Source organism: Camarhynchus parvulus, chromosome 17, assembly GCF_901933205.1.
Source record: "Camarhynchus parvulus chromosome 17, STF_HiC, whole genome shotgun sequence".
In the NCBI taxonomy this organism is placed as follows: Eukaryota; Metazoa; Chordata; class Aves; order Passeriformes; family Thraupidae; genus Camarhynchus; species Camarhynchus parvulus.
This window is the reverse complement of record NC_044587.1, coordinates 4,897,094-4,921,549: the sequence shown is the minus strand read 5'-3', so window position 1 is coordinate 4,921,549 and position 24,456 is coordinate 4,897,094. Positions and strand designations below refer to the sequence as shown.

Below are 24,456 nucleotides of genomic sequence, written 5' to 3'. Positions count from 1 at the left end.
CAGGCATGCCCAGGCAGCTCCAGCAGGGCCCTCATTGCAACACAGGCAGGAAGAAAAGTGTATTTATCGTGTGCATCAGCACAGCTAATGACTGCACACAGACACTGAGCTGTTGTGGAGGCACAAGGCCCTGCACGGGTTTGAGGTGGGGAAAAGCTGGGTGCTGCTGCTTTTAACACTTGTATGGTTTCCTGGCTGCACCACAAACCTGCTGTAGGTTGAATCTGTGGGGCTTTTGAAGTGATTGGACTTCATCCCTCTATGTACACATTGCAGAGCGTGAGTGAAGGCTCAGTGGAGCTCTGGTGTGAGAGAATGGTAGAATCACAGAAGGGTTTGGGTTGGAAGGGACCTTAAAGATCATTTTGTCTAACCCTCTTTCCAGGCAGGGAGACCTTCCACTAAAGCAGACTTCTCAGAGCCCCATCCATCCTGGCCTTGAACACTTCCAGGGATGGGGCAGCCACAGCTTCTTTGGGAAACCTGTGTGAGGGCCTCACCACCCCCAGAGAGAAGAATTTCTTCCTGATACCTAATCTAAACCCTGCCCCCTGTCAGTGTGAAGCCATTCCTGCCCGTCCTGTCCCTTCATGACCTTGTCCAAAGTCCCTCTCCAGCTCTCCTGGAGCCCCTTTAGGCACTGGAAGGGGCTCTAAGGTATTCACAGAGCCTTCTCTTCCCCGGGCTGAACAAACCCAGCTCTCAGCCTGAACATCCTGAGCTGAAAGGGACCCACATGGATCTGACTCCTCCACGTGGGGAACAAACCCCTCTTCATCTGGGGAGCCCAGGGGTTGGAAAATGCTTCTACAACTGGAGCTGTTGATGTCCCACCAAGGTCACCCCCAGACGCTGAGCTCAGCCCTGCTCCAGGCTCTGTGTTCCCACCGCCAGCTCCCCTTCTCCTCATCCCCGCACTGCCCATCACCCCTCAAGCAGGACCCCGACTCCCGACATTTCCCTCCGAGCGTTTCCGCCGATCCCCGCGGGGCGGCTCGGGGGGCTCTGGAATCCCCCTCCCTCCGGGGTCCTCCCGCCTTTGGCAGCGGCGGGGCCGCGCCGGAGCCCCCTCCCCATCGCCATCCCCATGGCGCTCCCGCAGCGCGGGGCGGGGCGCGCCGCCCCCCCGCCCCTCCGCGCCCCCGCGCCCGCTCCGCGCCCGGCGGCGGAGGGCGGGGAGGGCGCGTGGAGCCGGGGACACGCACACGGACACGGACACGGACACGCACACGGACACGCACACGCAGCGCGGCCCCGCAGCGCGGCTCTGCGGCCAAACCCCGCCAACAAAGACCCCTCCGCCCCCCTCGCCGCCGCCCCCCCGGGATGTAGCCGGGCCGGGAGCCCCAGCGAGGCAGCGGCCCCGCCGCTCCGTGCCCCGCAGCGAGGCCGGGAGGCGGCGGGCTCACAGGCGCTGCCGCCACCATGGGCAAATCCAACAGCAAGTTGAAGCCTGAAGTTGTGGAAGAGCTGACCAGGAAAACGTACTGTGAGTGCCCGGGGGGCTGCCGGGGGGATGCCGGGGGTGCGATGGGATCCGCGCTGCCGCCCGGCCCCGCCGCTCCCCCGGGTCGGTGCCGCGGCGAGCGGCGGCTCCTGCGGGGCCGCTCCCGGGGAGGGCGCAGGCTCGGCCGGGCTTTGTTGGAAGAATTCAGGGATTGGCCTGGGAGGAGGAAAAAACCCATAAGGCAGCAGAGACACGGAGAGGGGCAGCGAGCCAGGGGAACGCGCTGTTTTTTTACAAAAACCATCCTCCGTGGCCTATTTCTGAGCCTCCGGGAACGGCGGGGCCAGGGCCGCATCCTGCCCGCCCGCGGCGCCCGGCGCAGCATCGCGCCCTCCCTCGCCGCCCCCCGGCCCTGCCCCGAGCATCCTTCCCCGGGCTGCCCGGGCCCCGGTACCCAGGGCCCGCCGCGGGGGTTGTGGTGCCCGCGCTGCCTCCCCGGAGCCCGGCAGCAGCTCCCGGAGCAGGGTGCCGAGCCTCTGGGTGCCTTCCAAAGTTTGGGTGCGTTACTTGGAGGGGTTCCCTTTGTTATTGCGCTCTGGAGTGGAGAGAAGAGCCCGACACCGGCGAGTTCGATATTTGTCTAAGTATCTCAGTATCGGTTTAATAACCTGATTTTCTGACCGAGTGGCTTTCCCGTCTGGACCTCCACTGTAATCTAATTAACGTGGCTGGTGCCTCAGCCATCCAGTTTTAGAAAAATCATTTTTTTCCCTGAAGGATGCACAAAGGAAACAAAGGCTTTGGTGGCTCAAGTTTGCCTCCCCGCTTGCAGGTCGCAGATATTCCCCAAACGTGCAGCAGACCTGCGAGGTCTCCCCTCTGTCATTGCTGCAGTCCCACGGCAGCGCTTACCCAAAAAGGCAATAGATTAGGATGCAGCAAGTTCTCCCATATGGAGAAGAGGCAATTCTGGTGCATTGCACAACCCTACACGCGGGGTTGCTCTCTGCCTGGCACAGCCGGCGGGAGGAGGGCAGGTGCCGGGGGCATGTCCGCAGTGCCAAGCCGGGTGTGATGGGAGGCGAGGTTGGGATACCCCGGCTGGGCTTCCTCAGAGTGCTCAGGGGAGGGAGCCGTGAGAAGGTGGCAGTGCCAGGTGGGCACAGCCCCCGCTGGAGCTGAGCTGGGTTTTGGTGTCCTCACTGCAGCTGTCGCCCACGGCGAGTGCAGCCGCGCCGGGCCAGGTGCCGGCAGCGCTGTGCTGCAATCCCCGCGGGCTTTGCAGCCGCTGTGCCGAGCTGATCTCCCGTGGAGGGGGAGCTGGGAGCTGCCAGCCCCAGCACAGCCCTGTCTGCTGGTGATCTCCTGTGCGCTGGGCTTTCTGCACACCCGGGGTGGCTCCCCTGCCCAGGAAGGTGCTGACACCGGTGGGGCTGACACGGGGCGCACAGGCAGTGGTGCCCCACGTCTCACTTGCAGCCAAAGCCAGCCAAACACAACGCTGGTGAAACCAACATCTTTGGGCACAGGCATGTCTCTTAGCTGGATAAGGCCAGCAGGTCATTGCTTTTTTGAATCACTTAATCCCCAACTTTCTGCACCTCTCTTTTGGGTGCCCTCCCCTTTCCACTGCACCCTTTCCGAGAAAGATTGTGGTCCTCTGATCCTTCCCTCAAAGAGTTTTCAGTCTGGAGCTCTGCCTGCCTGCTCTGGACCTCTCACTGCCTTTTTTAAAAGATTCCTGTAGCTGCACAGGTGAGGCAGCAGCACCCAGCAGCACGTGGCCCTTTGCATGGCTGGAGTCTGGTGCAGCATCCCAACGTGCCCCAGCAGCATGTGGCTGGTGTGTGGTGCCTGTCAGGGAGAGCTGTCACTAATTCCAGGGCCTGTTTGTTGAGCTCTGCTCATTCCACCTCTCGTCTCTGGGATTAATTACTTTTGCTGTGTGCCTCTGCCCCTTCTCTGCAGCTGTCAAGGCGAGCGTGCATTCCCTTGTCTGGTGAAGGCTTTACAGGGCCCTCCCAGGCACGGCTGAGAGCCTCTGGTTTATCTTCAGACCATGGGAGGTTGGAAAGATACCAATTTCCTTCTGTGCTTTGGGGAAGCCAGGCAGAGGAGAAGCAGGTAGGAGGGCAGGGCTGCGCTGAGTACAGTGGGGGGAACTGATCCAGGCCCCTGAGCTGTGGCTGGTGGAACAGCTGGAGCAGGGGACACACGAATCTTGCACACAAATCCATGGCCTGCTCAAGAATTTCTGGGGGCCTGCTTGGAAAAGGTTTTTTTTCCACAGCACGTTGATATTTTGGCCTGTTTCTGGCAGACACAAGAGCATCCCTGGCCTGTGCTGCCTGTCCCATGTCCTGCCACATTGCTGAGCAAGTGCTGTGCCTGCCTTGTGTGTGGTGCTGTTCCTGCACACCTGGGCAGATGTCTCTAGCAGCCCAGACTGATGGGAGCCTGCATTTGTCCCAGGGAGGTTCCTGTGGCAGCGTGAGCCGTGCCTGTGGTACGTGAGGGCTTCTCCCATGCTGGGGTTTCCTTCCATTGCATCATTTTCTGCTTGTATGGATTTCCACACAAAACAAAGCAAATTCCAAGAAGGCCCCTCTCAGTCCTGCAGGATCAGAGGGAAATGTCACCCCCTCTCCCTGCCCCACATGGCTTTTCTGCTAATTTATCTCATCCATGGGACACAGAGGACATCTGCTTCCCCTCGGTGCTCTTCAGTGCCTGGTGGCTTCTTGTGTCCCTTGTCCCCTCTGAGCTCTCCATCTCCTATTTGTGCCGTTTCTCTGGCCTTGCCTCAGCTGCAGCAATCCTGGGAAAAGCAGGAGGTGGGAGCAGCCAGGAGAGGAGCAGGGGAAGGCTCAGGTGCCAGGGCAGCTGTGGACAGGGAGGTTGAGCTGAGGATACTGCAGGGCAGCCATCAACGCCCTCCGTGAGCTGTGAGAAATGTTTTCCTGTGTGCATTCAGAGCAGGTTGTCCCAGGCCCTGCTGGGAACTGGACATGGAAAGGCAGGAGCCTGGAAACCTCATCCCTTGGCTCCCCTCCCCACTCTGCTCCTGACTTCCAGTGCTGGGGGCCAGATTTTAATGGCACTTGGACACCTAAAGGCGCAGAAGGGCTTCTTTGAAGGGCTGGCTGCCCAAGTGCTGTTGGTTTGGACCCATGTCCATGTGCCTTTCTGTGTCTCTGGGCACCTGAGTGCCCAGGAATACCTGGCAATGCCAAGCTCCACCGTCTGCCAGGCTGCAGGGCTGTTTAACCCTCCTTGGAGACCAGGCTGGTGCCGCACAGGAGCGTGCAGGAGAAGTCAGTGTTGAGTGATAATAATACTGAATAATAAATTATGTAATTCTTGGTGCTTTCATAGACATTTTCATTGAAAAGTGCTTAATAATAATTAATTTATTAATTCTCCTGATGCCTCTTTGGGATAGCTCAGAGATGCAGTTTGGTAGTGTGTCCCAGGAGGTCCTGAGACTTGAAGGAACCACCATCCTCCCTGGATCACATCCTCTTCCATGGGGATTTAAACCTGAGCTTAACTTGGGCCAGGTGCTCAGGGCTTAAGGCCACAATGGGATTTGGGATTGTGTTTAAGAACCTTGTGGGGCCACAGTCAGAGGGTTCTGCTCAGCTGGAGGTTTGTAAAGGTCCTCAGGTGTGGCTGCAGCCTGAATGAAGTTGTGGGAACACAAAACATGTCCTGGGTGGAAAGGACTTTGTGTGGGGAGAGAAACTGGGAAAGAAACACAGTTCTGAATGTCCTTACTCACAGCAGCACTCCCAGGCCAGGAACCCTTAAAACCATGAAGCAGTTTTAAAAATGTGCACTTGTTTCAGAAGAGCACCTTTTAGCTCTTTTTTCCCAGTCATTTTGGGGAAGATTGGCTTTCAGGGTTCCCTTTGCCCAGCTGTTGCCCGTGTCCAGACCTAGCTGAGTGTTATTTTCGAGGCTGCAATAGCTGAGCAGTCAGGCATGCTCAGAGCTCTGCCGGTGCAGCAGTGTGGCTCTGGGGCCAGGCTGGGGTCAGGATGGTTGGGGATGCTGCTCCTGGTGCTCCTGAGGCCACAGTGGGGCTCAGGTGAAGGTGTGGGAGCATGGTGAGGGTGCCAAAACGACAGCCAGGCTGCAGAGTGGGTGCGAGGAAGATGCTCTTTTCCCAAGAACCGCATCCCACCCACTGTGATCTATTTTGTGGATTTTAAACTCACTCCAGCATCATCATTTTCTGCTCTTTCACAATAAGCCACAAAATTGGCTCCATTGCTCGACAGTAATGCAGGGAATTAAAGGGCATTAGTTTAAGAGCAAACTATAAACATATTGATTTGTAGTTACAGGGGAATGTGGTGACGGGTGGAATTCTCTGGGAAAGGAAAGGAAATTCTACGATTGCAGCAGTTTTCAGCCAGGAGAATGGATTGGTTCCCTGCTGGCTGAGCCAGGCTGGGGCTTTGCTCCATCATGCCACCAAATCTGCTGAGGAAATGTGCTGGCTGGGGCAGTGGGCAGGAGCAGAGGAGGGACCTTGGTAGCTCCCCCCACTGCTGCTGGTTTATTTTTAGCCTCCGAAGTGTTTGGCCCCAGGCTCTGGGGATCTCTGCCAGGTTGGTTTGTGTTGAAATCCCTCCTGTTGCTCACCCAGCAGAAAGCAGGGTGAGCTGGCCAGGTGGCTATGGACCCGTTATCCCTCAGTGGCAAAGGCTGGGTGAAATTGTCACTGTGGGTGACTTTTAACAGGGCTTGGAGTGACAGGACAGGCAGGAATGGCTTCAAACTGACAGAGAGCAGGGTTAGATGGGATATCAGAAAGAAATTGTTCCCTGTGAGGGTGGTGAGGCCCTGGCATAGGTTGCCCAGAGAAGCTGTGGCTGCCCCATCCCTGGAAGTGTTCAAGGCTGGGTTGCTCTGGGGCACTGGGGATGGGCAGGAGGTGCCAGAGGGATGCCCAGGGGCTGGAGTTTGTTTGGGGCCTGGTTTTGCTGCAGCCAGAGCTGTGAAGGGGTTGCTGTGGTGCAGGTTCACTGCAAGGTCGCTGTGGACCTGCTGTGCTGCCTCTGGAGGACTCTGGTGCTCTGGAAGCATCTCCAGCTCCTCCTCCAAGGCAACCCCAACCTTCTCCCAGTGAATCCAACCCAGGGCATCTCACATGCCCATGGACCTGGGGCTCCATAGGTAGATGCAAAAAAACAAGTTTTGGGGTTTCAGAAGCAAGGTTTGAGGAGTCCCTGCAGTCTCTGGGAGGTGTTTGCAGTGCCAGGGTGGGCAGGGGGAGCCATGGCCGGCACCCTGAGGGTTTCCTCTGCGGCAGAGCGGAGCAGCCGTCTCCACCGGCCACGCTGGCTGCTGCTGCTAGTCCAGCATCACAAGAATCACATTTCATTTATCCCCTGACATGTTAATGGATCTGCTTAACCACTCTCCTGACCTTTGCTGCTGCCGCTATAATTAAGGTTGTGAAACAAGAAGCTCTGAAGGCATCAAAGGAAGCGGCTGCTCCAGGGAGGAGCCTCTGGGCACACTCACTCTGATATCGGGGTGACATTTGTGGGGTCGCTTTGTTCCTCCTTCCCCTCCTTGTTCTCCTGGATCTTCCAGGGAGCTGGATGTCAAGGGAAGCCAGGGTTCATGTCCTGGGCAGGGGTGGCCATGGGGGGCTCAGCCCCAGGGCTTGGTCTGTGTAATTCCATCACCATCACTGCCATGGGCTCCCTCCCCACACCTCCTGCTGGAAGCAGGGCTGCCTGTTCTTCATCCACCTGTTTCTGCAGCATCTTCTGATCAATGGCTGGACCTGGTGGAGCTGCTCTGGGTCTCTGTGTCACCCCTCAGTGCACAGTGATGCCTGCAAGAGACCAGGAGGGCAGCAGAGGTGGCCCTGCTGCAAGCAAGGCTTTGCCTTGAGCATCCTCCTGACCTTCCCATGGCTCCAGAGTGCAGTGGCTGAGCCAGAGGCACCTCCTTCCTACTCCCCACACTGGTCTACAAGGGAGTTTTCTCCCCTGCCCAGGGCAGGAATTGTTCCTTGGGTTGAGGATGGCACCTTGGAGTGCCAGAGCACACTGAGATCCCTGTGGCCAAGGGATGGATTTAAGCAGGTGGCAGGACACAGCTGCCCCTGGGCAGGGGGGCTGCTCCATCCCTGCTCCAGCAGCACTGGGAATCCTCTGCCCCTCCAGGCATTGCTGTGTTGGCTCATGGGGAAGCTGGGATTCAATCCTGGGATAGACCTGCCACAGGCACTAGCTCCTGCTGTGGGGCTGCTCCAGCCTGGTTCATTAATTTCCAAATGAAGGCACTGTCTTTGCCCTTCCTCTCCTGCCTTTGCTTCAAAGAACAACTTCTGCTTTTTCCCTAAACCCAATTTCCAAAGCCTAATGTCGGGCCCTTAAATATTTAATAAAGTCTAAAAAGGATTTCAGCTGCATATTGGCTTTCCTGTTGGTACCAGCCCCGGGGGAGAGGAGAGCTGCTCATGGACCTGTTTATCCAGCCTGGGAGCAAGGCAGACCACTAATGGCAATGCTGGTGAGGAGGGTGCCAAACACCCTGGTGCTGCTGTGAGCATTGCTCCGTGTCCCAAAGTAACAAATGACACCAATAACTCTGTCAGGCTCGAGCTCAAACGTCTTGGAGGCTGCTGAGGTGCTGGTGATGCCTGTGTCTGATGGGGAGAGAAAAGCTGGGATGGGGATGTCCCACTGTGACAGGCAGGCAGCCCTGGCTGTGTTGGGGCTGCTCCCAAATCCCTTGGGGATGTTGCAGGGATGGGCTCCCACACAGGGACACCCCGGTGTGTGGGTGATATCCCAGGAGCAGGGATGGGTGTGGGGTGAGCTGGGGGAACAGTGGTTGGGGCAAGCTGGGAGCAGAAGAAAATGACATCAGTCACATTCCAGCAACAGCTGTTTGCATGGGGGTGACCCTGGTGCCACAGTTGTGTTTTACTGCCCCTGCCCCTGAGCTGTCCCTGTGTCCCTGGGAGCAGGAGCAAACCCAGCCAGGGGTGGTGTGGTGGCCCCAGAGCTGGCAGAGATCACGGGACTAGGACATCACTAAGGAGTTCAACCTGAATTTTAAGGAGACCACATCATCAGGACCAAACTACCCAAATTTCCAAAGCGCTGACGTGTGGTGTATCCTAAAAGTTACTGTGATCAAACAGGGATCTGAGTGAGCTCTGAGTGCCCCAGGATGGGCTGATGGACAGTCCCAGGGGAGGACTGAGCCCATGGCAGCCTGCAAGAGTTCACCCCATCCTTCCACCACCGTGCCTCTCCCGTGGGCCCTGGGCTCTGTGCTGGACCTGGGGCAGTGCACTGGGAAGAACCTTGTGCTAATGCTCAGCTGTCCCTGAGTGCTTCCCCCTGACTGCCCCAAACTGCACAGAGCCACCTGACAGCCCAGGCTGCCAGAGGTGACCCCAGCCAGCCCTGGCATGCAGGGCATCTTGCTCTCTCTGCAGGGAGGTGCCCATTCTGCACCAGACAATTTTGGGGGGCTGGATGAAGTCCCCAGTGCTGCACTCACCTGCAACAGCTGCTGCCCTGCTCTTGGCTGAGTGTTCTGTAGGGACAAGGCCTGGAATTGGGGATGACCCCTGGGGCTAGGGTGTGTTTAGCCCAGGTAACTCACTCTGCAGGGCCAGGGCTGGCCCTGGGTCGGGTCCCCCTGTGCAAACCCACGGGACCTCGCTGTGTCCCTGTTTGCAGGTGTGAAGCCTGAGTACCTGCTGTACCGAGCTGTGGCCACTCTGAGGGACCAGAGGCGAATTCTGCAGGGGCTGTTCAGACCCTGCTGCTGACTCTGTGATCCCGGGGCTGGAGTGCAGCGGGGCGAGCACACACACGCTGCCGAGCCGGGCAGGAGGGAGCGAGGCGCTCCTAATGGCTCAATACTAACATTGTGATGGTGTTGAGAGTGCAGTTTGTATCAGATTGACGCTCAGAAAATTCTTAAATGTGTGTTTCGGCGGGATGAGGGGCGGAGTGTGTTTGGCATGAATTGCAGGGTGTGCGGGGCTCACCCCGCAGCTCCCGGGGGTTTTACCCGTGAGGAGCCGCATGAGCACCCCGGGCTCGTCCGCATCGGCCCCGTTAATTCACGCATGAGCGCCCAATTAACACACACATGAGCGCACAATTAATAATTTGCATACGAGCACGCAGCTGGATTTGTGCATGGCTGCCCGGCGAATTCCCGCTGGATCGCTCCGTGCATGAGCGCCCCGGCTGTTGATGCATGAGTGCCCAATTAATTGGAGCACGTGGCTGCAATTAGCTCATGCCTGAATGTCCAATTAATTCATGCATGAGCACCTGATGCATTCACACCTGAGTGCCCAATTAGTACGTGCACAAGTGTGCTATCTCCTAATTACACTAATTTACACATGAGTGCCCAATTAGCTCACGCAGGAGTGCCCAGCGAACGGACGTGTGACTGCTGAATTAATCCGTGCATGAGCGCTCTGTGAATTCATGAATGCCCAAAAAAATGGATGCATGAGCCCCCAGCTGGTTCGTGCATGAGCTGCCCTTGCACTCTCGCCGCAGCACCCGGGCAGTTCATGCATGAGCACCCAATTAGTTCACCCAGAAGCACCCACATAATTTATGCACGAGTGCCTAATTAGTCCACGCATGATCTCCCGCTGTGTTTTTGCATGAGTGCCCCTCTGGCTCAGGCATGGGTGCCCACTTAGTTCGTGCATAAATGCCCCATTCCTTCACGCCTCAGCCCCCATTGTGGGTGTTTAATTTCCCCCGGCCTGGGCACTGCTCTGAGCACCCCGAGCCGGTTTAGGCAGCCCCAAACCCGATGGGAGCCCCATTTTGGGGTGTTGTGCCGGCTCCCCCAGACTGGGATGCCCGGGGACCCTGTGAAGGAGCCACAGCAGATCCCTGGGGGAAATAAATACCACAGGACTGCCCCTGCCATGACCCAGTGTGTGGTGCTGGCACGGCCATGAGCTGGCATAGTTGGAGTGCCCTGTGGCAGTGAGAGAAGCCACTTTGTGCCTGGAAATAATTAACTGGTTTCCCTGATAAGGCTGCGGTGCCCACGGGCCCGCGGGATCAGGGGGCAGCTGGGGCAAGGGGGGACGTGTGGGGGCTCGGGGGGACTCCTCGCTGCTGCTGCGTGGGGACGGTGCTTGCTGAGCCTTCGGGAGCCCAAACCTGCACCAGCACAGAGCCGTGCCCTTGGTTTTGGCACACAGGGGCTGAGCTGAGTGTGCACAGCCCTGCTCAGGGTCCAGCCCTGCGGCCGTGGCCAAACCCCTGCCCTGCACACAGGGGAAGGGATGTCAGCACAAAACAAGCCCCTGAGGGGCTGAAGCGTCATATCAGCTCACACATCCCACCGTGACCAGGGGTTCCTGAACCATTTGAACCCAGGTTCTGCCGCCCTCCTTCCTCCCGCCCCGTCCCCGCCGCGGTCCAGCGAGCTCCCTGCGGCAGGGCGACGGATGGGGATTTGCAGTCCCAGGTCCCTCCTCTCCTCTCTGCCTGGAAAACACAAATTAACAGGCTTGAGCACTGATTAACCGGAGCTGATTCTTGCTGCAGTGGCAGCTGGGTGGTGGGAGGAGAGGGGGCCCGCGGAGGGCGGGTGGTGACGGAGCTGTCACTCCTCGCCTGTGCCGCTGCGATTGATGGAGAGGTGGGGGGGAGACTCAGGTACCGGCAGCTGCGCGGAGGGGGCTGGGGGCTGCTCGGAGGCTCCAGCCAAAACCTTCCTCCCTGAGGTGGGATAGGAAAGGAACGGACCAGCGAAGAGAGAGGGGCCTTGGACGGGGTTTGGCCGTGTGGGGCAGCTGCTCTGGGTGCCGGTCCCTGTCCCCGTTCCTGCCCTCAGAGTCCCGCGTTCTCCCGTTCTTTGCCCGCGGGGCTGAGCGCTCGGGCCGGCGCCTGCGGGGCGGCGCTGGGCCTCCCCGCTCGGCGATGCCTCTTCCAGCGCTGCGGTTCATAACAAACGATAACACTGCTTTTATTAGCGCCTTTCATCCCCGAGGAGCCCGGGGCACGCTGCTACTAACGAGCTGCTACGTGCACTATTTATAGCCCGGCCCGGCGGGGCCCGGAGCGCGGCACGGCGGCTGAGCCCGGCCCTGGCTCGGGTGGGACCAGGCCCTGGCTCGGGTGGCACCAGGCCCTGGCTCCGGTGGGACTCGGCCCTGCTTCGGTGGGACCCGGTCCTGCTCCGGTTGGACCAGGCCCTGGCTCGGTGGGACTCGGCCCTGGCTCGGGTGGGACTCGGCCCTGGCTCGGTGGGACCAGGCCCTGCTCGTGTGGGACCCGGTCTTGCTCTGGTGCGGGGCTCTGGGGGGCTGCTGTGGGTCACCCCGTTGTTCTGGGGGCTGCTGTGGGTCACCCCCTTGCTCTGGGGGGTCGGGGGCGCACCTGGCCGGGGTTTATATGGCTGCGAATTGATGTGTGTGGGCTCAGCACCGCGCCGTGATCGATGCCGCGGGAGGGAAATGCAGCGCAGGGAGTGCCTGTGAGCCCGGCTGGGCAATGCAGGGCAGAGGGACAGCCCTGTCCCAGCCCTGTGTCCTCTGTCCCCAGCCCCGGGACAGCCATGTATTCAGTAGCGTGTCCCCAAGGCTTTTGTGGCCACAAATCGGGCATTAGCATTCCTAATTGGTGCCACTCGGAGTGTGACCCCAGCAGGGTCGGAGCTTTTGGGAGGTGGCAGCCGGGAAGTCATCACCTGTCCCGGCTCCATCACAGCAGGTACCGGGAGGCAGGTACTGCTCAATCGGGGCTGGGGTGTTCCCTGCCCTGGGAACACTCTTCCCCTGGTCGGACAGGAGATTTGGTGGCAGTGGAGGGGTGAACCCAGAGGTGGGTGGTTTTCCAAGGGCTGGGAGATGAGGCCACGCTCCCACCTCAGGACAAACCCCACGGATTCCCCAGCACCCGAAGCTGGAGGAGAGGCAGCGGTGCCGGTGTGCTGGAGGAGGGATGGGCTCCGTGTGGCTCCATGCCAGGATGCACATTAACAATTCCCTCCTCGGGAGCCCTGTGCTGATTCCCAGCCTGGCACCTGAACGGTTCCCCCGTCGGAAAAGCCTCTCCTGGGAGCATCACACATCTCCTGTGGCACGAGGGGAGCTGGCTCCGGCCCTCCCTCCCGAGCTGTCATTACCAGCATTTCTCCCGAACTAAAAAAAGCACAAATTTCTTAATTGTTTCCTGCTGGAGTTGAAAGGCAGCTCCCGGGCCCAAAATAGCTCGGTGGGGGAAAAGCAGTCGAACGAGAGAGAGCAGAAGGCGATTTGCCTGGAGGGGCTGAGCTGAGCTCTGACTGCAGCCCCGGCTGCTGCTGCGGCTCATTTTGCCTGCCCCGAGGGCTCACCCTCATCCTCCTCCCTCCACCTGCCCTCCTTGGTGCTCTGGGTGCTCGGGCCTGCAGAGCTGGTGCCTGGGGCATCCCCTGGGCATCCTCAGGGTGGAGGTCATGGCTGGTGCCTCAATGCAGGTGAGTGCATGGAGGTGTGTTCCTCTTGGAGATGTCACTCAGCATCTCTCTTTTGGAAGGATGCTTCTGTGCAACCTTTTTTTTTTGTTTTTTTGGGATGGGGAAATCCCTTGGAACTGCTGTGATTGATGTTTTAGCCCACCCCAGCTCAGCTGCTGGATGCAGCATGTCCTTCCTGTCTCCCTCCTGCCAAGAGACTGCTGTGTGCCCAAACCAAACAGCCCTCCAAATCCCTCCTGTGACACTGCCAAAGCCCTCCGTGTCCTTCATCCCAGATGCTGAGCATCCCTGTGCCTGTGTCCCCTCTCCTGGGGAGCTGCTGTCTGACACCCCGTGGTGCTACAGTGGGTGCTGCTTTGGCAGAACCCCAGGGGAAATGGGGAATTGAAGGCTCAGTCCCTCCAGCGACCCCTGAGCTGGGATGGAGGGACCCTCCAATGCATGGGGACAGCCTTGGGCACAGAAATTCCTGCTGACAGGGATGCAGGAGCCAGAATCCAGCTGGTGGTGAGGTGGGGGCCGTTGTGTGCCCTCCCAGCCTCCCCAGTGCTGCCGCCCCAGCCCTCACCTCTGAGCTCTGCACCTTCTGCCAGGCACGTTACAAATCTTCCTGATGGAAAATTGCTTTCTTTATTTTTCTTGCCATCCAAGGTAATTGGCATCTGTTGGTGTGGCTTCGGTCTCTATTTTTATCAGCCGTTTGCACATTGACATCTCCGCTCGCCTCATTATCCCCGCGCCTTTCAGACCCGCGGCTCTTTTATCGCTATTTAGATGCAAAGGAAATGACAAAAGAGGCCGTTCCCCCCTGTGCCCACCTGCTGGCACCTGGCTCCCCGCTGTGGGGAGGCACAGGCACAGCTCCTGCAGTGGGACACGCAGTGACAAGTGCCAGCCCCTGCCCAGCATCCCTCAGAGCCTTCCCTCTGCTGAGGACATTGTTCATCTCGGCAGCTGTCCCTTGGCTGGGGACACTTGGGCTTGCCAGTGCTGTCTGTTTGCTAGTTTGTTGTATTTTGGGGGTTTTTTCAGAGCCTGGTGAGGGCTGGGATGTGTTTGAGGATGTTTCTCCAGAGACTGCTGGTACCTGGGGGGATGCCAGCCCTGGGGCTGTGCCTGTGCGCACCTTCGGTGTGTCAGGGCCAGGCAAGTCCCTTCCCTGAGCTGCCTCCAGGCAGATGTTTTGGCAGATGTTTTCAGGGATGTTTTGGCTCTCGGAAGATGAGGCAGCAGGGCCAGATCCTCCCCAGGCATGATCAGCTTGTCCCCTTCATGTTCCATCGTGGTTCTGCATTCCCTGAGCACAACACAGGAACACTCCCTGGTTTTGGGGGTCCCCAGCACCTGCAGCCCTGGCCCCATGGACCACCTGGGCTGGCCCAGGCTGTGCCTCAAAAGCAGTTTCTGCCACATGGGGAAAACTTGGCAGCTCATGGAGAAAGTGAGCCCTTGGACATCCCCCAGGGAATTCATTGTTGGGAGCCCCACAGCATTCCCCAGGGAATTCACTGATGGGCAGTGCAGAGGAACAGCTGGCACTGCAAAAGCACTAAATTTCTGACTCTTTTTTTCTCTTTTCTCCTGTTTTCTCTTGCAGTCACAGAGAAGGAGGTGCAGCAGTGGTGAGTGCCTGCCATGGGGGTGAGCTGGCTGGGGCATGGGGCTGTGGGCAGGGGACAGGAGCTGGTGGCACTCAGCCACCCCGCTGGCAGGGCAGGGTGGGACATGCAGGGGGTGTGGGCAGGTGCCCCGTATTGGGGTGCAGGTGCTGCCTCATAGAGGGGAGAGCAGAAAATAGAGGGGTTTTCCTTGCACACCCCGTGCAAGGGCTGGGTTCTAGTGGCTCTTCCCTCCCCATGTGAGCAGCCAGAGAGTGTGGGGACATGGGGACTGTCCAGCTGGTGACCTGGTGCAGGAGGCTGGTGCTGTCCCTTTGGCAGCAGGGCCTGCAGAGCTGTCAGGGGCAGCATCCACAGTTTCTCACCCACAGCATGCTCTCACTCCATCCCCTCCACCCCACCGAACACAGCGCCCTAGAAAAGCCACTGCTTCCCTTTCATCTCCCTATCCCACCAGTCGAGGTTTGCTTTCTTTATCTCTCTCTCTCTCTCTCCTCCTTCCCCCCCTCCCCGATGAGTCATAGCTGCAGCAGATGAAGAAGATGTCACCGGCACTTCTTCGCTTTCCCACCTCGCCACCCCCTTCCCCTCCTCCTCCAGCCCTTGTCCCGCTGCAGCGGGCGCCTGACAGATCTGGGCGAGGGGTTGCATAATATCCACGTACCCCACGTGGTGCCCATGTGGTCCCACATGCTCCCTTCGTGCTCCCTGCATGGTGCCCACACCCACGGAGCCACCGAGCCCCTTCCCTCTGGCCCAGCTGCACTTTCCAGCAGCCAGGTCCAGCCTGGAGCTGGCACCGAGGGCTTGTTGGGGTGGTAAAGCATTGATGGGTTTTGGGAGTGACCTGAGCTGTGCCACCTGAGGACACAGGAACCCTGCTGTGCCCCCCAGCTCCTCTGAGCAGCTTTCATTTGTGGTGGTGCAAAAATTATCACAGAATATCCTGAGTTGGAAGGGACTCACAAGCATCAGCATAAATTCAACTCCTGGTCCTGCACATCCCAAGAATCCCATGTGCCTGCAAGTGTTGTCCAAACACTTCTTGACCTCTGGCAGGCTTGGTGCCATCACCACTTCCCTGGGGAGCCTGTTCCAGTGCCCAGCCACCCTCACAGACCTCAGTGGTCACTGTGCCATTGTTTTTTGCCAGGGCACAGCTGCAGCGTGGCATCGCTGCCAGTCCTGTCAGGGCAGTGGGTCCCTGTCACCTCCCATGTCCTGGACAATGTTCAACACAAGCCTGGTTGTGGCCCCTGTGGGCTGGCAGCAGGTTGGAGCAGTGCAGTGGGTATCACTTGGTGTCACTGGTGCCACTGACTGCTTGTGTCATCACTCGGTGTCACTGGTGCCACTGACTGCTTGTCCCCTCTGCCACCCTCACTGTGGTGCCCACAGGGACCTCATCCTCAGGCTGGGATGCTGTGGGTGTGTGATGGGAGCGACACAGGGATCACCTGGGGACCTTCCCAGCTCCAGCCCACTGCAGCACTGGGGAGAGCCTCCCAAATCAGTGGGGAGGCCCTCCTGGGCCCATGCTGTGCCCTCCCTCCACAGGTACAAGGGCTTTATCAAGGACTGTCCCAGCGGGCAGCTCGATGCCGCCGGCTTCCAGAAAATCTACAAGCAGTTCTTCCCCTTCGGAGACCCAACCAAATTTGCCACCTTTGTTTTCAATGTCTTCGATGAGAACAAAGTAAGTCTGGGATCCAGAGCTGGGTCCAGGGGGGTCAGGGCTGGGCCCATGGTGATGGTGGGATGGGTTTGGGATGTGTCTGCCTGGCACTGGAGGAGCAGAATATTCCAGCGCTTCCTGGGGGCTGGAATTGCAGCGGCAATTGCAGCTGGAGCGAGCCCCTGTGCTTATTTTAGTTGGGGAGAATCATGTGGTGAAGGGGGATGAAGTGGCAAAGCAGGAAAGAAGTGGTGTGCTGGTGCCCTGACAAAAGCCCATTCCTGTGGTGGCCCCTGCATTCCAGAGCTGCTCCTGCCGGGATGTTCTGGGCACAGGCAGCTGGATCACAGTGCTGGGGATAAACGTGCATCACTCCTCCCTCCCTGCTGCCTTTCTGGATGTGCCCCCCCAGAGGAGATACATGGGCAGGGAGGATTTTGCTGGGCAGGAGTGGCAGCAGCAGCCTGACCCCTCTTTCCTCCTTTCCTCCCCCAGGATGGGAGGATCGAGTTCTCCGAGTTCATCCAGGCGCTGTCGGTCACCTCCCGGGGCACGCTGGACGAGAAGCTGAGGTGTAAGTGCTCCCCAGGGGCTGCTGCTGGGGTCAGCCCCACCAGGGTGCTGGGGTGTGTGTCCATGTCCAGGGTGGGGCCACAGTCCCAGCCCCTCGGGGCTGCTCTGTCTCACAGGGGCGTTCAAGCTGTACGACTTGGACAACGATGGATACATCACGAGGAACGAGATGCTGGACATTGTGGATGCCATTTATCAGATGGTGGTAAGAGGGGCAGGGGGAGCACGGGGCAAGCAGTGCCTGCTGGGCTGGAGCTCAGCTCTGTGAGAATGTTGAAACACCCCCATTCCTTCTTTGGCCTTTTTTGGTGGGGGGCTGTGACCATCGTGGCTGTCATGGCCAGGGCAGTGTCTGGATCTGGTCCTGAGGTGGTTCTGGTGCCAATGTTGTTCCCCTGCGCCCTGTCCTGATGTGGGTGGGGGACAATCCTCACCTGGGGACGCCCTCCAGGCAGGGCACAGGTGGGTGTGTGACCTGGTCCTGTCCTGCTGCTGCAGGGGAACACAGTGGAGCTTCCTGAGGAGGAGAACACACCAGAGAAGAGGGTGGATCGGATTTTTGCCATGATGGACAAGGTGAGGATGCTTGAGGGTTTTTCCCTGTGCCCAAGGGATTTAGGAGGTGCTGTGGATCCCTTTGCTGCAGCTTGGCTCCTGCAGGTGCCTCCTTGCCCCACCAACACAAGATCTCAGCTGCTGCCCAGGTCATTGTGGGATGCTCACATCCCTCTGGGATCCCTGTACCCATTTCAGGGTCACTGTGGGATGCCCACATCCCTCTGGGATCCCTGTACCCATTTCAGGGTCACTGTGGGATGCCCACATCCCTCTAGGATCCCTGTATCCATTTCAGGGTCACTGTGGGATGCCCACATCCCTCTGGGATCCCTGTACCCATTTCAGGGTCACTGTGGGATGCCCACATCCCTCTGGGATCCCTGTACCCATTTCAGGGTCTCCGGGGTGGCATTGTCCCCTCCATGGGTGACTCAGTGGGGAAACTGAGGCTGAGGCAGCGGAGTGGGGAGGGTGTGTGGGCTGGTGTGGACGTGCTGGGTGCTCAGCTGGGTGGAGCAGTGCAGTGACAGGAGTGTTTTGCAGAATGCAGACGGGAAGCTGACGCTGCAGGAGTTTCAGGAGGGCTCCAAGGCCGACCCCTCCATCGTGCAGGCGCTCTCCCTCTACGATGGGCTCGTATAGTCCCGGGGCCGAGCGGCGGTGAGTGCAGCACTGGGGGGCCCCAAATCCCCCATCCCCACCTCCCCCAGCACAGGCAGCTGATTCTCCTCTGCTGGAGCACCAAAATGTGGATATCCCCCCCAAATCCAGCCAGGGGGAATGCTGCCCCCATTCTGATGGGTTTCTCCCAGTATCACAGAGCCCCCTCAGACCTCATCCCATGGAGATGGAAATGTTTGCCTGCGGCACAGCTCGCGCCCTCACCAGCAGATGTGGCTGCACAGGAGGCTGGGAGGCAGCTGGTGTGCTGGGGGCATGAGGACACTCCAGAGACAGATTATATTAAATGGTTTATTTATCTTTTATCTTATTATATTATACCCTGGAGCTGGTTGGCACGGCAGTGTCAGGGACACTGGTTCACAGCATCATACAGGTGCTGGGCTGAGCATCCCGTGGTCCTTGCTGTGCCCTGTGGAGCTGGGCAGAGTCCCTTGGAGTGTTTTTGGTCATCACAGTCCAGGAGTGTCCTGGGGGTGGGATGTTTTTAACCCCACTGGAGTTTTGAGATTTTCAAGATCTATTCTGTTTCTGGCTTTGCCCTTCCAGCTGCACTGAGATGTCCACAGGGATTTCTGGCCGTGCTTCTCACCCCATTTCCCTTCTCCCCTTCTTTCCTGCAGATGCCTGGGGGAAGATGCTCTCCGTGCCATCCGACCACCGCCGTGCGAAGCTTGCCTGTCCCTCCCGGCCTCCCTTTCTGTCCTGCGAGCAAGGAGTGCCCTCAAAGCGCGAGCTCAGCCCCCTCTCTGCACTCTGAACCAGCCGCTGCCATTCGCCAAACTCCGCTTTTCCCAAACCTGCCTGCGCCAGACCCGGGTCTGAGCGGCAGCGCAGAGCTCGGGGCCGGGGAGCGCTGGAGCATCACCGCGGGCAGAGCCCCCTCCGGCCTCCGAGCCCCCTCTGCTCCCTTTTTCCCACATTTCCGGATGGGACCGCGGATGTGCCGGCGGGGAGGAGCCCGAAGGTACCGGGGGCGGCCGGGGAGGCACCGACGGCAATTGGGAACAGAGTCCTGGCGTCACCCACGACGCCGCTGGCAGCCCGGCTCGGCTCACTAGGGATATATATTATATTATTATTTTATTTTTTTTCTGGTGAGACAGTATCGTGCTTTTTGGTTTGGTTTTGTTTTGTTGGTTTTTTGGGTTTTTATTTTTCCCCCCTTCGGTGGAAAAAAGTGAGGCTTTTTTTTATATGCCTATCTCGACGATCGATATCCTTATTTATTTGTTGTAAATGTTGCTGCTGTGTTTTGTCTCTCGTGTGTGTGTCCACCCACCCAGGTGAGGATTTGTAAGGTTTACATGCTCGTACACTTATTGCGGGGACCCGGGAGCCTGCAATAACAATGAAGCCAAAAAATCTGCCTTCCCCCTCTCCTCCCACCCCTCACATCCCAAGCTCCGTGGGCTGGCTGCTGTTTGGAGGGGATGCTGTAGCTTCTTTTCCTCTCCCTGTTCCCGTGTTCCCTGCATTTTTCTGTTCACCCTCTGGGGGCTCAGTGAGGGCTCACTCAGCCCAAACTCTGAGCAGACCAAGCTCCATCCATTGGGCAGGGTGAGGAAACTGCTGGGCACCAGAACATCCCTATTTCCTTCATTCCCTTCATTTTCTCTCTGCATGAAAAAGTATTAATGGAGCCCAGAGTTGGGTTTTGCTTTCAGGCAGATTCCTTTGCTATGTTCTGCTTTGCAAACGGTGGGAAGGTGTTTGGTGGTGGTTGTGAACCATCCTGTGTGCTGGAGGGGCAGCCTTGCTCTGTCTTGCTGGGACAGGGTGACAGGGGAGTGCCAGGCTGGGCTGAGCACAGCTCAGAGTGTCTCCTTACCCCACCACTCCCACAGGATGTGGGAAGTTTTGCTGTGACCCCAAATGGAGCTGCTTGCACCCAGCTTGGGGGAGGCAAAGGGCTGGGAATTTACACCTGGGGACACTGGGCTGCAGCTTCAGGCCTGCAGGGCCTCTCCAAACTCCATCAGCACCCAGCACCCCTCTGGGATGTGCCCCCAGCTCAGCCCCACCAGCACCCACACCATTCTCTCTGCTGGAGAATGAGCACTGCAGGGGTGATGCCTCAGCTGCTCTGGGAAAGGAGAGATGTGCATTCCCTGAGGAGCAGAGTGCAAGGAGCCTTTGGGACCCCTAAAGCCACCCTGGGGCCTCACCCTTCCATCTCTGGCCCAGCTGATGGCAGCAGCCTCCTTCCACCCAGCTGTGTCCCAGCTCCTGTGGCTAAGCCCAGACACAGGACTGTCCCCTGGCAGGGGGAGGTGACATCTGCCTCTGGAGGACAGTGTGACACCATGCAGGAGACAAGGTGGTGCCTCAGTGTGCCCTGAATCCTCCTGGCATGGCAGGGACAGATGCCCCAGCCAAGGGTGCTGGTTCTTCACCCTGCAGCCCCACTCCCCAGTTTTGGGATTTTGTGCTTGTGGTACTTCTTGATGCCCATAAAAAAACACCTCTCCCCATCCCCAAGGAGACTGACCTCACATCCACGTGCAATATTTCTGCCTCTTCTGCATTCCTGCCCCTGAGGATGCCCATGTTTCGCTGTGGGGGTGCTTCTGGAGGGTGTCCCTCACTCTCTCCCATGGAAACCTCCCGTTCCTTGTTGCTCTGTGGCCAAAATGCAACTCTCTGGGGTAGGTTTTTGCAGTGCCTGCAACTTGTTGAATGCTCATCTGCCAGACTGGTCCCCTCCTGGTGCCAATCAGCATTCCCAATGAATGTGACACTGCTGTAATCGCCTCTGCTGATGAATGGTGGCCCCTGCCACGTTTGACATAGTTCCCAGGTAAAGGCAAACCTCATTTGCTCTGACACTGTTCCCCTGGAAAGCTTTTAATTTTTGGAGGACCTGTCATGGGTTGAGCTCCATCAGTGCCCACAGATGTGTCCCCAGGGACTCAGCCCTGCCAGGGCTCCTGAGTGTCCCTGAGCAAAATGTTTTGCCCCAGTGTTCTCCCTTGGCTGTGGGTTTGGGACCCTGGCTTGGATGCTTCTAGTCCCACTTTTGGGGAACACTGGGGGCCCCTGATTCCTCCTGACCACCACCAGGATCTGCAGTGTCTTGGTATCACTGAGAATAAGGCTTGGAGCATCTTGTGCTTGGAAATGTCGGCCTTAACCTCCTCGTGCCTCAGTTTCCCCATCAGTGGAGTGGCTGGGGTGAGCCCTCCCCCTCTGAAAGCAGTTTGGGGTCTGTGCCCTGGCAAGCACCAGTGCTGGGTATGGCTCAGGGCATGGGGCTTGGCAGGACCCACCGGGCATCAGGCACTGCAGAACACCAGGAACAGTGCATGGAACGCTGGGTTTGTCAGTGAGTCTTTAACTCCAGCCTTGTTTCACACCTGCTCATGATGGAACAGGCAGCAAGCCCTGGTTTGTCTCTGTTTGTACTCGGGTTCCTGGTGCCTGTCCAAAATAGAGCCCTGGCCATGGGAGGGGGGCCCAGAGCAGAGCCAGGCAGAGGTGAGGCTCCAGCCCTGGTGACTGTGGCATGTGCCCCCCTCTCACTTGTCCCTGTCAGTGTTGCCCCATTAAATGCCATGTCTGTACTTTCCTTTCTTTTCACTTTTCTGTCTGTGTGCTGATTGTTGCTGCTTTGTGTCTGTCTTTCCTTGAGCTCTGGGGCTGGGCTGAGCTGAGCTGTTTCCCCCAGGAGCAAAAACGTGGGAGAAGGCTCTGGGGCCAGATTCCCCCCTGCCCTCTTCTCACAGCACAAACCAGGACCCAGGAGAGAGACAAGGGAAGGGTTTTTCCTCTGGAGCAGGCTGTTAATTAATGCAATTTATAACGAGGCCAGCCTGGTCCCAGGAGCACTCTCCACTGGGTTGGTGGAGGGGGGTGTTTGCTTATGGGGGACCCCAGACCCTGTTTGTGCCAGGTACCAGCTGCATCTCACCCTCCCTCACAAGAGCCTGTTCGTTCTTCCTGTGCCATCAGGACACCACATTCCTGTTGGATGGGAGGCTGGGTCTGTGGGAATCCCAGCCCAGGTCACTGCTCCTCAGTGGGCAGGGATGCGGCTCCCAGAGGATGGAATTGTCCTGCAGTCTTGGGATCTGGGTTTGAGCCCCTCTTGGAGCAGGGCTGGCTTTGAAGCAGGGCCAGGCGTGGCATGGGGGCAGCGAAATCACTGGCAGAGCTGCCCCCTTGCCATGTATTTAGGGTTGGGGGATCATTTGGGATGGGCTCACTGTCCCCATCCAAGGAGAGATTTGGGGCATTTAGTGAGAGCATCTTTCACCTGTCCTTCCCAAAGGCATTGGAGGGGAGGGTCTGGCTGGGACAGCAGCGAGGGCTGAGGGCAAAGCAGGGAGCTGATGGCCCCATCAGTGCACAGTTTGGGGTGCAGCAGTTCTGGGGTCTCAGTTCCACATTTCAGCCCTGCCTATTCCAGCAGCGCTGCAGCAAAGTCATCCTTCCCTTCTCTCTCTGCTCCTCTGGCCACCAGCCCTGGGCTGGGTGCCCTGTGCCACAGGGGTGAGCCCTGCCCAGGGGGTGGCTGAGCCCTGGGCTGGGAAGCAGCAGCTCCAGCAAAGAGCCTTGTTTGTGGAGATGAAGCCTGTGTGTGTCTCGGCTTGCATGCCCCGCTGCCTTGTCTTGAGATGAATTCAAGAGCAAACCAAGCAAATGAAACAGTTTAATAACAGAACAAAACAAAACCCAGGAACTTTGTGACAGTGGAAATAAAAGCTTAATGACAGTAATGAAGTGGCAGTGATCTGTGATGTGCTGTGGGATGGGGGGGATCATGGGGGTCCCCAAAGCTGCCCTGGCACCCAGCGGGGCTGGGAGCTGGGCTGGGGTGCCGCTGTCCTGTGCCCCAAGCACAGGGCAGTGATGGCACCAGCACAGGTGTAAATAGGGATGCCTTGGGCTCTGTGGGCAGGCACTGTGCCCACACCTGTGATGAACTGCCAGGAATCAGCTCCAGGCATCCCATTCACTGCTCTTCCCACCTCCTTTTACCCAGACACAGCTTTGCCTCTATTGGGTCCCACCCTGACACAGTGCCTGCACCCCTTTTTCCTTTTACAATGAAAACACAGCCATGGGCTCTGTCCCTGTCCCCTCTGAGCCCCCTCATTGATGCAGCGGGCTGGGAGCCATTGGGTCACTTTTGGCACACAGTGCCTGCAGAGGAATCCTGATACGAATATTCCACAATTGTGTCCCAGTGCCTGGAGGTGCCCCTTGGCAGCCCCCTGCTCCTGGCAGGGCTCACAGGGGGCTCACAGCCTGGACTGCGCTCTCACGTGCAGCCTTGGCCATTCTGCTCTGCCAACTCTCCCGGAAACGAGCCCTGCGAGGCCTCCCTGGCAGCCCCATCCCTGTGTTCGCTCCCCTAACGAGGCTGACTAATTGTTTTCAGGAGGCCAGAGGAGATGCCCTAATGGTCTGAACAAGGGGGCTGTGTTTGTGCAGGGGGTTTTGTGCGGGGGTGCTTTGTGCCAGCACATGGTGGGAGCTCCCAGGGATTCCTCCCCTGTGCCATGGAGTGGGCAAGGGCAGGCACACGCACCAAACCACGGTGGTTATCCAGAGGCTGTGCCTGAACCCCCAGCAGGGAAGGGATTAAAGCCCAGCTAACAGGTGCTCCTGGGCCTGGGAGCACTGGTGAGTGTGGGAAGGGCTGGCTGGGATTAGTTTGGTAATGAGGAGAAGCTGTTGGGCATTTGTGCCAGCAGTGCTGGTGCTCCCTGCAGGTGCAGGATGGAGCTGGCATGCAGGCTGGTGACTGGGGATGCTCCAAGGCAGGTTTTGTGACTCTGTGGGGTGGGGGACTCCCCTCAGCTCTGTGGGGCTGGGACTGCAAGCCCTGGTAGTGGGACAGGAGGGGAACAGGCCGCTGGCACGGCCCCAGGGACACAAGTGTCATTGTCCTGCTGTGAAGGGGATGTCCTTGCCTGCTCTGAGGTTGAGCTGAGCTGAGCCCAGGCTTGCAGGGACAAAGAAATGCACAGGACGGTCCCACTGCCCTGTGTGTGGGTATGAGATAGGTGGTCTCCAAGGTCCCCCAGCTCCTGTGCCTGGAAGGGGCAGGGCTGCCGCTGGGGGTGCAGGAGGTGCACGGCTTCACCTGGAGCCGGCTTTTGGCCGCGGCTGTGCCCTGGCTCCCGCTGCGGGGGAGTTGAGCAAGAGCAGAGCGTCCCAGGGGAGCAGCGTGAGCTCAGCGCTCCGCGTCCGGCCAAGCGCCGCCTGCCCCGGCCAAGCGCTGCCTGCCCCGGCCATGTCCCGGCCCCGGCTCTGTCTGTGCTCTGCGTGGCTCTTTGCTCCCTGTTCGTGGGGTGGCTGAGCCCCCCACAGAGCCCCCTGCCCTCCGAGCCCCGTTGCAGACCCCCATTCCAGGGCCCTTTGCCCAGCAAGGGGGAGTTTGGGTCCTTGGGGCTCCTTTCACA

The 24,456-nt window shown here is 58.7% G+C and overlaps 1 protein-coding gene across 1 annotated transcript; it reads left to right on the top strand.

The window, feature by feature from the left end:
• The first annotated feature begins 1,149 nt into the window (after positions 1–1,149).
• On the top strand, positions 1,150–22,768 carry NCS1 (neuronal calcium sensor 1). The gene is made up of 8 exons (XM_030961506.1): positions 1,150–1,489; positions 14,538–14,562; positions 16,117–16,255; positions 16,730–16,808; positions 16,924–17,012; positions 17,306–17,383; positions 17,909–18,025; positions 18,670–22,768. The coding sequence occupies exons 1-7, from the start codon at positions 1,426–1,428 to the stop codon at positions 18,005–18,007; spliced, it is 573 nt and encodes a 190-aa protein (XP_030817366.1). The 5' UTR covers positions 1,150–1,425; the 3' UTR covers positions 18,008–18,025; positions 18,670–22,768.
• The last annotated feature ends 1,688 nt before the right edge of the window (positions 22,769–24,456 follow it).